Source organism: Papio anubis, chromosome 18, assembly GCF_008728515.1.
Source record: "Papio anubis isolate 15944 chromosome 18, Panubis1.0, whole genome shotgun sequence".
Taxonomy (NCBI): domain Eukaryota; kingdom Metazoa; phylum Chordata; class Mammalia; order Primates; family Cercopithecidae; genus Papio; species Papio anubis.
The window spans coordinates 6,025,061-6,039,706 of NC_044993.1; the positions used below are offsets into that span (position 1 = coordinate 6,025,061).

At 57.0% G+C, this 14,646-nt stretch overlaps 1 protein-coding gene across 3 annotated transcripts in view; it reads right to left on the bottom strand.

Annotated features, from left to right (window-relative positions):
- The window catches only part of NECAB2 (N-terminal EF-hand calcium binding protein 2), a 34,023-nt gene extending 19,651 nt beyond the window's left edge, over positions 1 to 14,372 (bottom strand). The window contains exons 1-5 of one of the 3 annotated variants that reach the window (XM_031658061.1): positions 14,155 to 14,372; positions 10,875 to 10,899; positions 3,952 to 4,060; positions 1,659 to 1,684; positions 1,396 to 1,493 (exon numbers count right to left, since the gene is read on the bottom strand). In XM_031658061.1, the coding sequence (XP_031513921.1) occupies positions 1,396 to 1,493; positions 1,659 to 1,684; positions 3,952 to 4,060; positions 10,875 to 10,899; positions 14,155 to 14,355 (459 nt within the window). In that variant the 5' untranslated portion in view covers positions 14,356 to 14,372. Of the gene's footprint in view, positions 1 to 1,395; positions 1,494 to 1,658; positions 1,685 to 3,951; positions 4,061 to 10,874; positions 10,900 to 14,154 lie in introns of those variants that run through there. The other 2 variants (XM_031658062.1, XM_017953614.2) reach the window with 2 other exon arrangements.
- Positions 14,373 to 14,646: the final 274 nt, after the last annotated feature.

Sequence of the window (14,646 nt, forward strand, 5' to 3'; positions counted from 1 at the left end):
ATGGTGACCTCACACTGCCTGTTTGGAGCAGAGCTGGGGTTGCCACCCTTCTCTGGGTGACTCAGAAGCCTGGGATCTTTCCATGCTACCTTCTAATCCACCGCCTACACCTTGATACTCTGGGATATCAAACAATATTCTACAAAGATTAATAATTGGAGGGAGCAGATCTTACATGGTATTAAAATATATTCTAAAACGGCAAGACTCAAAACAGCATGATACTGCGACAGAAATGGAAATGTGGAATCGTGGAGGTTCCAAATGAGGCCCAGCTATTTTTAGATATATGGCAAAACAGAGACTCTCTAATACATGGCAGGAAGTAACTGAGAAGCATGGGAAAATCACAAAGAATGGGTTTTAACGTCTGGCTGAGCATACAGTAGGAACCTATTGATACAAACCAGCAGGTGCCTTTGCTCTGTGCTCTGTCCTGTATGCTCAATAGCTCAGAAGCCTTACTTTGCTCAATCTCTGAAAGATTTCATAATTCATAAGATGGATGTCTCCATTTCACAGATGGAGAAACTGAGGCTCAGAAAGGGAAATGACCAGCTCAGATCCTTCAGCCAGGTCTGGCTGGTTTTATCAGCTAAGTTCCCTGGCCTCAACTGGCAGACAGGGCTGGGCTTTTCTGGGCTCCCAAAACTCAGGGTGATGGTGGCTGCTGCCTTGAGCACCTGTGTGTCCCTCATCCTTGCATGCTCCCAGTTCCCTCACCGTGGGCCTGGACTGGTGTGCCCAATGGCTGCCCTCTGCTCCTGGTTGACTGACCCTCTAGTTGCCTCCTGGGTGTGCCTGGAGTGTCATGCTGCACTCCCATGCCTCCTGTCAGGCCCCTGACTCAGTTTCCCCTCTCATCCCAGCCAGCAGCTATGGCTGTCTGGCTGTGACTCTGTTGAGTTCGCCTTTGTGAGCCTCTGTTTCCATAGCTGTGAGATGGGGAGATGACAGTAACCACTCATAGGGTTGCTGTGAGGATTAAACCAGGTACTGAGCATTGAGAACCTGATATGGGGCCGGGTTCAGATGCATGAACTAACCCCACCCCACCCCCATCCCCAGTCTTGTAAGCCCGACCTAGAGGGTACGACACCTGTCTGGGGACCCCTTAAGGGCACAGGGTGATTGCAGCCACCTTTTCTAAGACCCCAGCCCAGGATCAGGTCTGACTCCGGGAAAATGCCTCCTGCTCCCAACCAGAGCCATTCACCATGCCATTCCATTCTCTTCCCAGTTTATCTCAGCTGCTAGGAAGAGGCCCAGGCCAAGCCCACCCCTGAGATAGGCCTCCCTGGCACCTGTCTTCAAAAATCCAGGCATCCTTAGGCAAGGGTGGAACTGAAGCAGCACTGGAGCCCTGGACCCCCGGGGCCACCTACACCCACTGACCTTCTTGGTATAGCCCATGGCCTTCAGGACAGAGTGATTCAAGGTCTCCAGGGAGGCCAGGACATCCTCATAGTCACCCATGTGGTCCACAAAGTAATCTGGGAAAGGAAAGGCAAAGGTCAGGGATCACAGGTCCTGCCCCTCCCACTCAGCACTCCTGCCCCTTCCACCTGCGCTAACCCCAGCCTCCCCTGCCTCAGGACCTTCTCCTCCAGCCCCATCCCAGCACCCCCATCTTGGTCCCAGAATAGCCAGGCACCTACCACACAGCTCCTTGGTGTCTACGTGGCTGCAGAGACAGACAGAGACAGAAAGGGGGTTAGCAGGCCTGACCCTGCACAGCCTGCGAAAACACACATCCCGCCTGCTCTTTGCAGCCTGTGTGCTGGCCCCACAAGCCCCGCCTTACAGATGAGGGTGCAGCAGGTAGGTGACACCCCCACCCCTGAAGGCCCACGTCTGTCTGACCCCTGACACCACCACCCTTCTGTTTTCTCTGAGTCTGCTGACCCCATCATGAATAAATGACACCAAGGGTAGGGCCAAGCCAGGGGCCGGGAACGGGGTAAAGGGACAGAGAGTGGGGACCCGTTACTGTGACGGACTGTCAACAAAGCTCTCACCTGACCCACTGACCCACCCCCCGGCGACCCTGCCTGCTGGGTCCTGGAGTCCTTGGGGATGTGGCAGAGCCCTTCTTGTTCTGGTCCCAGCCCCTGGGTCCCACATCCCCATTCCTGCAGCCTGGAGAAGGGTCCTGTCCTTTCCTGGGGGAGCGGGCTGAGCATGAACCTATCCCATGGCAGTGAAGGAGGATACACCAGCCCCAAGATCAGGGCTGCAGTGCTGGAAACCATGGTGGTTCTGCAGCTTAGGAGCAGATTGGATAAGCTGGGGCCCTCTGGGACTGGCTAGAGATGGTCTAGATAAGGAGCAACTGCCAAGTCAATGTGCAAGGGACCCAGTACAGTGGTGACCCTTTCTGGGACCAGGTCCCTCCTCGTGCTCAGTGGAGCCCAGGCTCAGCAAGGCACATCTGGACAGAAGGCTTCTGTGGCCCAGTGAATCTGCACTCGGAGGCTTTGCATGCTCTGTCAGGAGGTGCCTCCAACCTCCATCTCATACTCAGAGTTCTGGCAAGTCCTGCAAAAAGCGACCCTGTCATTCTGCTTTCATTCGTGTTTCACAAATCTTTTTGTTAATACACTGTTTTGGGCACAAAGTCTATTTAGCATCCCCAGGAGCTAATGTTTGTGGCTCACACCTTAGGGAATGTTGAAGAGATTAATCCTGAAAGTCTTTCAGAGCTTTGACCTTCCATAACCACGAGTCCTCCCTGCACCCCCACCCACCCACACACACTCTCACGATTCGACTCTCAAACCAGTGCCTCCTCCTCCCTCCACCTCCGCCCCCTCCTGTACCCTGCTGGCCCTAACACAAAAGGCCCTGAAAGAGAAGGTCTAAATCAATGGGCACCTGCCTGGCCCCTTCAAAGCACCCCAGGAAGCTGCAGTAACAGCTCAGAAATCTCCATCTGGCTCCAGAGAGTTCTCCATTCTGCAGTCTGCAGCCTGAAACCATTTCTTTAAAGTGGCCTTTCCCAGAGGATGGTGTATGCTCCACTTACCACATCCTGGTGCCCAGCCAGGGCCCCCCAGGACACTCTCAGCCCCAGCCTGAGTACACTCCAAGCCACCATTGTACTCTGCCCCTTGCACACTGGTTTTGTGGTAGCTTCTTGTCCAGACCATCTCTAGCCAGTCTCAGAGAACCTCAACTTACCAAATGTGCCCTAAGCAGCCCTCCGGACACTTGGGTCCTCATCACGCAAGTAGGCCTGAGAAAGGAGACCAAGTGGGGCTCTGAGCCCTCCTGAAGGTGGGGTTGAGGAGAGGGCTCAGACCTCATCCTATCTGGGGAATCCCAGGAAAAGGGCAAGATTGGAGGGGAGGTTGGGAAGGATCAAGGGTAAGTCTGAGTAGAATCTGCATTTCCCACTTGATTTAGAGATGGGGTGGAGCCAGAGTTTTTGACTGATTCTGAGATGCAGGTTAGGGTTACGACTGGGTTGAAGAACAGGTTTAATATGGTATAATGGTAGATGTAGTGTTGAGTTAGGATTCGTGTTTGGTTTAACACAGGAGTCAGTGTTAGGGCGAGGTTCAACTTCACAGTTAATGTTGGAACTAGGAGGATGCACAGGCATTGGGGCTAAGGTCAGAACTGGCTGCTGGCTGAAGATGGCAGAAAGATGAAGTCATTGCCAACTTCCCATTTTCATAATCCCATGTCCACTGTGCAAAACCAGGAGTCTCTCCTTAGTTGGCCATGTGCACTCAGAAGAGACACACTTGCGATAGTAGCCAATGCAATATGAATCTGCACATGCCCCAATCACCCCAGCCGGTGAAGAGCTGACTTCTGGATTAGCAAATTTGGGGATTTTCAGTTCTCCTGCCTCTTACAGGGGACTAGGAATGGAGACTAGATGAAAAGACGCCTCCACCATGGCCCACACATGGCCCCACTCTGCCAACCAGGACTGAGGCTCACTTGGTGTTGTCAGAATCAATAGTGTGAAAGAGATCCTCGAGTTCTTTCTCACTGAGGACGCCATCTGCAAAGAAGAGCTGGAATTCCTCCAAGGACAGCTTCCCATCATCTGCAAGGAAGCAGGGAAAAGAGCTGGTGTCTGCAGAGATAAGGCTGGTGGGGCCAGTGCATGCATGGCCCCCAAATCCAGGCAATATCCTGACTGACAGAGGAATATGGCCCTGACTGCTCAGATAATCCCTGCCCTCCCAGTTAACTCCCAAACTAAAAGACAAATTCCATTTTAGATAATCCCTACCCACCCAGCTAATTCCCACACTAATCAGTAAACTCCAGGACACAGAGAATCACTGCCTCATCCAGCGAATTCCCAGACCAATGCCTGTTTACAGATAATCCTCAAACCAACAATAATGCAATAGCTAGCTTTCTTGGGCTCACCATGCACTCAACAGTTTCTATGCATTCAACAAATACAGAGTACCTGCCGCTGCTAGGGAATTTTCTCTCATTAATTTACATGGCCACCTGGAGGCAGGTGCTATATAAGATAACCCAGTGTGAGCAACTTGCCCCATGTCACACCATTGGTATGAAGTGGATCCAAAGCCCAGCAGCTGGATGAGCCACCACTCCGTAGCTTCCAAACGCCAAGTGGTCTCCCCACATCGCCGCCCCTAAGCCCTGACTCTCTCAGCACTGTTCTTAGAGTACAGAACAACACTTTCTTCCCTGCCCCAAGTTTGCCTTCTATGTGGCAAACTTCAGGTCCTTCCCTGAGGCAGCATGAGATGCCTGCCAATGGCTGGCATGAGGTTCTCACTGTTACCTCCTCTCCCAGGCCACAGATGCAGCCGTCTAGATGTCAAGCCATGCGGGAAGGAGGTGCCAGGCCTGGAGGTGCCAATGCTCTGGCCAGAGGCTGTGCTTCTGAGGTGCAGCTCCACAGAGGGGCGTCCACAGCTGATGCATGCCACCTGTCCTGCCCATCACGTCACCTTCTCCCCTCACTCGCAGTTGCTCTGGGGACACTTTTGGCCCCACCAGGAAGGTCTTGATGGGTTTGGATCAGATTGGGCCACCAGGGGAGGTGGCTTGAGCAGAACATCAGGGATTCTGGAAGGCGGTCCCCAAGCTTCCACCCTCAGCTCCTTCCACCTGGACAGACCTGCTGAGCAAATGCCAGCAAGCTCATCCCCCACCTGCCCTGCAGCCACCCCCTCCTCAAGGATCTGTTCCTCCTTAACAGAAACTATGTGAGGGGCATGGAGGTCAGGGAGAATAGGGAGCCCACGACGGTTCCTGGCCCCCAGCCTCTCTACATACACCCCTCGCATTACTTCCAGAGGATCTGCATTCAAAGCTGGGTGCTTGGGACAAGGGCCCTGCGAGTCCACATGGCACCTTCCTGTGGATTAGAAAAAGACACTCCTTTCTCTGCTGAGAGGATGAGACCAGTGTCGGCGCACGTGTTGAAAGTGGATTGTAGCCTGGATTTGAAACCCCCCACTTCCTCAGGTGCGTGCCCTTGTGCAACGCACAACCTGCCTAATCTGACGTGGCAGACCTACTTGGGTTCAGAATGAGTCATTCTTAAACTTTAAAGGCTCTAGTGCTTCTGTCTGTGCTCCCAGCAGCTCTGCTGGAGCTCAACACAGGGTGAGAGCATAAGCTCAGGAGAGGGGGGCCTTCAGATCTTACCATGATTTCATGCCACCACTTTTCTCTTTAACCCCATGGGGCATAAAGTATCAGAGGCTGGTAAAGAACATGAACATGTGTGCGTGGGGGGCTAGGGCCAATATCCCAAGATGCCCCCAACATCACAGTGCAGATTTCAAAATTACAGTGGGAAGAATTTGACTTTCAAAGGAAACGCCAACAAAACCCCAATCCAATCACACATGCACAAACCAAAGACCCAAAACCTAACAACAAAAAGTCCACAGTCAGCCATGAGATAAGTGAAACCGAAGTTGTGGCTTTCTGTGTTCTGTGACAGAGAACGCCTTCCAAGTGTCTTCGGCAAGACTGAAGCTAAAACCCAGGAATCACAGCATGGAGTCAAGCCCCACGTGGAGTTCTTTCCACATGCTCACTCCTTTAGTCTTCGTAACAAGACACAGGTAGTACCATCACTTCCGTTTTAGAGAGAAGTAAATGGAGGCACGGAGCCATTAGGGTACTTGCCTAGGTCCTACAGCTGAAGCTTGAACCCAGGCCATCTGGCTCCCAAGTCCAGGCTCTCAACCTAATCCAGGGGTAGGATCTTGTGGCGAGATCGCCACCTACTCAGCAGGGGGTGGGTGCTGGCTCAGGCACCCCCACTTTGGGTGAGGGGTAGTCACCATGGGCATGACAGGAAGGTCATAGTGAGCCCCAACCCCAGTCTCCCTCTGGCTGCCTCATCTCCCCATGTGCCTGTCGAGGTACCTTGGTCCCCCTCTGCACAGGGAGAGCAGGCAGACAGAGGCCAGCAAAGTGCCCCATCACAAAGCTTTCCGCCTTCCCTGAACGCCTGACCACCGGCCTAATGAATCCGCTAATGAGGAAAAAACATGGCCTACGCAGGCCCCCAGTCCAATTAGACAGGCCAAGCGGGTCAGCGCCGGCACTTCTGCCAGAGACCCCAAGCGGGCCTTTTGCAGGTGTCTCTGCTAATTAGTACAAACTCAGCATCTCCATGACCTTTCAAATGCCAAGAGCCTGTCAGTGGCCATGTCCCTGGAGGGAATGCTGTCTGGCACTCAGCCCTCCGCCACCCTCTGGGTTTATGTCCCAGGATGCCAGTCAAGCCCCTCAGGCTAACCTTCCCATAGGGACTAGGCATCTGGTGTCCATCTCAGCCAAACAAGTCTCTGTCACAGAGCCACCTTGATAGGCCAGCCCTGAGCCTTTGCTCCTGTAATCTCTAAGGCCTAAGGGCAGCCTAGTGGCTCCTTTGAGTTTGCACCCCCATCCCCCACTCCTCTGAGGCATCCCATCCATCCTTCTTGTGGACACCTGAGGCAGGGCTAGCATCAGTGTTGAGTAGTCCGGTGTGTGCTTGTGTGCCTATCTGCCTCCACACCTGCACCCCCTGCACACCTGTTCCCATCCCTGCACCCACACCTCCCTGCACACCTGTTCCCATCCCTGCACCCACACCTCCCTGCACACCTGTTCCCATCCCTGCACCCACACCCTCCCTGCACACCTGTTCCCATCCCTGCACCCACACCTCCCGCACACAGCTGTTCCCATCCCTGCACCCACACCTCCCGTGCACACACCTGTTCCCATCCCTGCATCCACCCCCTGTGACGCCTGTTCCCATCCCTTGCACTCCACACCTCCCCGCACTGTTCCCATCCCCTGCACTCCACACCCTCCCCGCCTGTTCCCCTCATCCCTGCACACCTGTCCTCACTCCTGCACCCACACCTCCCGCACACCTGCTGTTCCCATCCCTGCACCCACACCTCCCGCACGCCTGTTCTCATCCCTCCACCCACACTCCCTGCACGCCTGTTCCCATCCCTGCACCCACACCCTCCCACACCTGTTCCCATCCCTGCACCCATGCTGCACACCTGTCGTCACTCCTGCACCCACACCTCCTGCACACCTGTTCCCATCCCTGCATCCACAGCCCCCTGCATGCCTGTTCCCATCCCTGCATCCACAGCCCCCTGCATGCCTGTTCTCATCCCTGCACCCACACCTCCCAGCACACTTGCTCTCATCCCTGGACCCAAACCTCCCTGCATGCCTGGTCTCATCCCTGCATCCACACCTCCTTGACACCTATTCGCACCCCTACACTCATTCTTCTTTCCCCAGCCATCCTATTCCCACACACCACTCCCCTATCTATACCCACACCAAGTCCCATCCCCACTCCTACATGCTTTAAGCTGCTGTGTTGAATCAGAACCTGCCTGCACCGCTGCCCCCCGACCATGTGAAGACTATCACGTGCTGTCTCCGAGCCTTGTTTTTGTCATCTTGAAGGAGGGTGGGGGTTGATACTTCTTGTCTCAGTAGGATCACCATGAAGATTAAAGGAAAAAGCGCATTCAAGTCCTGGTGCATAATAGATGTTCGGTGACTGCTGGTAGCCTCCACCAGACCAAACTCCCTGCTGAGCACAGAGGAATCAAACCCCTCCGGACAAGCCACTCCCGCGGACTCCCATTTCCAAGGCATTTGAGGCAGAGCAGCTGGGAGTTACTGACATCTTCAGTCAGCCAAGACAGGAGAGCAGCTCTATCCTCAGACAGCCCTCCAAGGTGGGTGCTGTCATCATCGTTCCCATTTACAGATGAGGAAACTGAGGCTGGGGAGTTTGGTGACTTGCTGCGGCTGAGCCAGGACTTGAGCCTAGGCAGTCAGGCTCCGGGACCTGGGAAGCTCTTGCTGGAACCCGCATCTCACACCCACATTCACCCTGGTGACAGCCCCCAATGGTCACATGGTGGCTGGGAAGATGTAAGCCCCAAGAAGGAACAGGCTTGGCCTTTGGGGGCCTGCAGTAATGAAACTGAGGGTCCCACAACTGTGCTCAGGGGGACACATGACCTCTGACGGGGGGAGCCTGCAGCAAGGACAGAGGTAACAGCACCACCTGCCATGTGCTGGTTAATTCAAAAATGGTTCTGCAGATCCGCACACAGGAAGACACACACACGCAAACTGCACACTCGGGATGTACAGCCATAGTAGAGGCCCACACCTGCTCTGCACACAAACTACACTCACACACAAAAACTGCACACACACTCGGGATGCATAGCCGTGGCTAGAGGCCCACACCTGCTCTAACACAACTACACACACACACACACACACAAATTGGGATGGCTAGCCAGGGTTGGGAGGTCACACCTGCCTAACCACACACACACATTGAAAGAATTGACAAGACACACACACACACACTGGGGATGTACAGCTGTGGCTAGAGGCCCACACATGCTCTGCACACAAACTCACACACACACAGACACACACACAAACTGCACACACACTAGAGATATACAGCCGTGGCTAGAGGCCCACACATGCTCTGCACACAAACCACACACACACACACAAACTGCACACACACTAGGGATATACAGCCATGGCTAGAGGCCCACACCTGCTCTACACACAAACTACACACACACACACACACACACTGGGGATGTACAGCTGTGGCTAGAGGCCCACACCTGCTGTGCACACAAACTACACACACACACACACACTCGGGATATACAGCCGTGGCTAGAGGCCCACACTGGACACACGCATTGCCAACAGCTGCACGCTGCTGAGTCACCGAGATACGCACAGCTACGCTCTCACCAACAAACACGTCCACCAAGTCTACAGACATTTACTGAGGACCTACTGTGTGCTGGGTATTGGGCCCAGGACAAGGGACAAACCCAAATTCCTGCCTCTCAACCTGCTGGAGGAGCCAGACCAGCACACAGGCAATGATGCTGAGGGTTCCAGTGACCCCATCTCAGGGACAGCTTCCCGTTTCCCCTGGCTCATCTCCAAGGCTTTTCAGGCCATGGTGCTACGGCTGTTTTTCCAGAGCCACTTCATCTCCCTACGTCCCTCTTATTTCCTCCTCTCCTCCATGGGGAATCACTGCTGATGGTCCTTCTTCCCCAGAAGCCTGGGAGTGGTCACCATCACCCCCAGGGATGCAGGAGGCCAGGATGGGAGACTTATCGGAATTGATTCCAGCCCAGGCCTGTGCACTGCCCTTCCACCCCCACCCAAGGCCTCCAACTCCATCCTGCAACCGCCCTGGGTGGGAGCCGTCAACAGGAACTCCCAGGGATGAGGCGGGTGCTGGAGACCCAGGCCAGAGCTGCCATCCTCAACTCCAGCTTGTGCAGGAGAGGAACCGGAGCCACAGGTGTTGAGGACCAAGGGCCCCGGGGCAGGTCACAGGGTCTCTGTTGCCTGCTCTTCCCCTGGCACAGGCTTGGTACTTGATGTGGATTTTCTCAATGAATGAACATACCAGGAGCACTCAATTCTCTTTAAACACATTTGTCACCTACACCCCCTTTCTGGCTTTTCCCAAAAACCCAGGGAAAGAGGCAGGGCAAGTGTTACTGCCCCACTTTACCCGCGGGAAAACCAAGGCCCACAGAGGGAATGTGTCTTGGTACAAGTCCATGGTGAGTTGCGTTGCACCTGTATGGTATTTTTAAGAAGGTGTGGTGCTTTGTGTTAGCTGAGGCTCAGCTGGGCCTTCCTAACCGCGCTTATTCTCAAGGCCTGGGCTCCTTCTCCAAGTGGAGCCCTTCCAAGGAGTCGGGAGAAGTGGAGTGCTATGGATTCCGTGGCCACAAGATGCTGCTCACAGTTTTGAAGAGGCTGAGAGATAAGGGGAAAAGGGCCCGGGTCTGCAGGAGAACCTCCACTTCTTTCATGCAGCTGGGCAACCCTGGGGCAAATTGCTTAACCTCTCTGGGTCGCTATGGTGTCAACAGAGGCAAGAGCACTGACTGCTCAGGTTGCTACAAAGAAGTGCACCAAGGTTTGTAAAGGGCCTAGCGTGAAGCTGGGGGCTTCCTTTAAAGGAGGGTTTCTGAGCCCTAGCCTGGGCTCCTCTGGTCCAACCCAGCTAGGAAAAGGCCTAAAGTACACCCAGCACTTACCACAGCCAGCCATTGTTCTTGGCATCACAGACATGACTCATTGAGCCCTCGAGTGGAGGTGTCCCTGCTAAGTAGGCCCTACTAGGATTCCCATTTTACAGATGGGGAGACTGAGGCACAGAGCAGCAGAAGGATTTGGCCTTCTAACTTCAGACCCCTGCGCTCCAAGCCTTTAGGCTCAAGGTTGCACATGTCTCCTATCCCTGATCCCTTCCCCATGAAGCACAAGGACAGAAGGAGCGGGGTGGCAGACTGCGTGGAAGGGAAACTCACCATTTTTGTCCGCACGGCGGAAAATCTGCAGAAAAGAGAGGTGAGTCAGCCCTGGGCCAGGGAGAGGCAAGCCCTTCCGGCGGCCTCTGACCGGATACTGGGATCCTTCTCTTCTCCTAGGAGCAGCTTCGGGTCTTGGGAAGCTGAGCCCCTCTTCCCTCTCCCCATCCCTGGGCTGGGATCCAGGGCCAACGGGAGAGGGATGTTGCAGGCAGAGGCCTTCCCCTTGCCCACGCGGAAGCGGCTGCCAGTACCACCAGCCTGCCCCCAGCCATGCTGACAGACACACGCAGGCCTACGGCCATCCCTGCAGGTGTGCATCCACAGTCATCAGTCCACGCGGCTTCAACCACCGCCAAACGCTCAGCTGCATACAACCACACTCCGAATCAGTGTCCCAGGGAGCGCCGCAACCTTTACCACTGCAGTCCTTCCAGAACCCCTGGTGTGTTTCCAGGCAGGTTGGGATAAGTCCGACGGAGGTGTTTGCAAGGCCTGGTGACAATGCCAGCCACAGGCAGGACTGTGTTAATTTTGGGGTGCAGGAGGAGAAACAGGACGCCAAGAGCTCAGAAAAGCAGCCACAGACGAGGTTCTGGCTGCATGAGGCAGGGATGGGTGAAGGGCAGCTCCAAGGCTGGCCTGAACCTACAGACCAGGTGCCTCCTCTTCCTGCCTTTCCAGTGACATCCAAATCCCTGGGCTAGAGCTGCTCCCCTTCCCTCAAGGTCTGGCTGGCAGTGCCGCTTGCCAGGCTGAGGCTCGAAGGCAGCTTTCCGCCCATTCCAACACCATCACCTGGAGAGCTTTCAAACCTCCTCAGCCCAGGCCACACCCCAGGGTGACTGAATCAGCTGTTGTGAGGCCCGCTCTGATTTCAGCATATTTAAAGCTTCCCAGGCACAATGTTGACACCTGTGTGCTAAGACCTTGCTATTCACAGGAGCTCTTCGGGGGTCCCACCTACTCTGCACTGTAGTGGAGTCAGACCTTTCACCGTAACCAGATCCTAAGGGGACTGATTCACTAGCACTTTTTATTTGTTATTTTTGGAGATGGGGTCTCGCTCTGCTGCCCAGGCTGGAGTGCAGTGATGCGATCTTGGCTCACTGCAACCTCTGCCTCCCAGGTTCAAGCAATTCTCCTGTCTCAGCCTCTCGAGTAGCTGGTACTACAGGCACCTGCCACAATGCCTGGCTAATTTTTGTATTTTTTAGTGGAGACGGGGTTTCACTTTGTTGGTCAGGCTGTCTCGAACCCCTGACCTCAGGTGACTCACCCGCCTCGGCCTCCCAAAGTGCTGGGATTACAGGCACGAGCCACGGTGCCTGGCCCACCAGCACTTTAAAGCCTGAGAAGGATCCCAGGGTCTGGGGTGGCCCCCACCCCAATCTCACTGGCTTGGTGTAGCAAGGAGGGTGCGGAGACCCACGGAGGGGCAGCAACATGTGCACATTTCCCGACACCAGGGAGGGCTGCTGGGGCCAGGTCAGCCATGGAGGAGGAGGTAATACTCACTCTGACCCTTCCACCCTCTGTCCTCGCCTTAGGGTAAAGGACAGATGCCCTCCACCCCCATCCCTCCAAGCAACGAGACAGGGGCACCCTCGGTCATTTCCAGGCACCTGGGCGGTGAGACTGAAGCACGGAAGGGCCTCTCAAACATCACCCCTCCTCCCGGCTGAACCTCAGACCCCCAGGCCCTCCTCAAAGATCCAGCCTGGGCACCCTGCAGCCCTGTTCCTGACTGGGCAAGGTTCCTCAAAGCTGGGGCCCTATCTGGGTGTCCCAGATCCCCCTGAGGCCAGGCACCAGGCAGGTGCCGCCTCTGGGCAGGAATGCTGAACACATGAGTGACATGGCAGGGCTGACACCTGGTAATGTCAGCCAGCTCCAGGAGTCCGCAGGAGCACCCCTCGCCCCGCCCCCGCTCATCACTCCATTTGGCTGGTGAGGAGATGGAGGCTCAGAGCCCCCACCCTTACTGGGCAGGGCTTCCGTGCAGGGCAGCCTGGGCCTGCAGGGCTCTGCCTAGGACTTTCAGTGGGAGCTCTGTGGGGGTCCTGAGACGGGGTGGGGTGTGTGTGTGTGGCTGCACAGGTGTTTCTCTGGTTGTGTGCGAGTGTGTGTGTGTGTGTGTGCCTGTGAGTGTGGCACTCTAGAGCTTCCCCTGCTGTGTCCAGCACCCCCCCGCCCCGAGTCCAGACCCTGCCAAGGGTTCCAGGAGCAGGAAAGAGGAGAGAGGAAGGGAAGGAGCCCCCGGCACTCACAGGGATCTGCTGTACACGCGTGTACACACATTCACACACACCCACCACTCTCCCAGAAATCCACCACACAGGCAGAGGCAGCCCCCAGCGCCACCCCAGAAGGACCCTCGCTGAAACACGCAGTCCACACCCCCAGAAGCCCCCTCCACCTCCTCCTAGTGCTCTCTGCCGGGAGAAGTCCTCCTCCTCCAAGCCGCTCCCTCCCGGGTGGGGTGGGCGGGAGGGTGAGGTGGGCTTCCTAGAGGTGGGTGGTTTGCGTCCCAGGGGAGTTAGGAGGGGTGGTGAGGGGTGAGTCTGGCCCATGAAGAGGACCCAGCTCTCGCTAGGGTAGAGGGGTGTGGGGAAGGGAACAGAAGACAGGAGAGGGCTTGGAATGGAAGGGGGCGGGGTGGGGAAGACCAGAGAGGTACTGGCTCAGGGCTGATGGGCGATGGCTCTGGCTCTAAAGGAGCCGAGAAGACAGAAGGTGGGGAGGGAGCTTCACTTTTAAAGTGGCAGTAGCTGGGGCAAAGGGTCTTTGGGCGTGAGATGAGCAGGGGCTCAGGGTCTAGAGCGAAGAGAGGTGGGCTAGAGGTAGGGGTTGTTAGGGGCCTCTGAAAAGTATCGCTCCGGACAGGAGCCGGGATGGAGAGGAGGAGGGGGCTGGAGGCAGCGAGGGAGGAGGAGGGGGCTGGAGGCGGCGAGGGACTCCGGTCCCGCGGGGTAAAGGGTGGGGGGTTGGCTTGGACAAAACTAGGGGGACAGTGGCCGGGTCCGGGGGCTCACGGGTCCTCACTGTGGGCAGGCAGGGACTCGGAGAAGTGCGGGTGGAGGGGCGGAGGGGGTCTCCCGGCCCAGGGAGACAACTGGGTTGGAGACCGGCCTGGACGTGGCGGGGCTGGGGGCTCCCGCTCTGGCACGCAAAGGGGCTGGGGGTCTCCTGCCCGGGTAGGGGGGGCCTCGCGAGTCGCGGCGTCGGGGTCCGCCCGAGGGGCGGAGGGGGCTCCGGGTCCCGGCCGGCGCGTACTCACGTCCAGGATGACGGCGGTGCCCCCGCGCGGCGAGGCTGGGCCGGGGTCCGCGGGGACGGCGGGGGCCAGCGGCTCCCGGGGCTCGCCCATCCTGGCGCCCACCCAGCGCAGCAGCCCGCCCAGCGCCCGGCCCTGCTGCGGTGGCTCCCGGAGCAGCCTGTGCGCGCCGGCCCTGAACAGGCGCGCCGCCCGCTCGCACATCGCGCCGCGCCCGCCGCCGCCGCCGGAAGCCCGCCGACCCCGCCGGCCGCGGCCCGCCCCGCGACCCCCTCCCGCGCCGGCCGCGCTGCCCGCCCTCTCTCCCGCTTCCCCGCGGCCACCGCGGGACAGCCCGGCAACGCCGGGGCGAACAACCAGATGAATTACGTGCCGCTCCCCGCCGCCCCACCCCCGGCGGCGCCGAGACCAGGCGCCCGCCGGGGCTAAGGGGCGCGGGCGCAGCCACAGATGGGGCTACCCAGAGGCGCGGGTTAGGTGGGGCCTGGGGGCGGG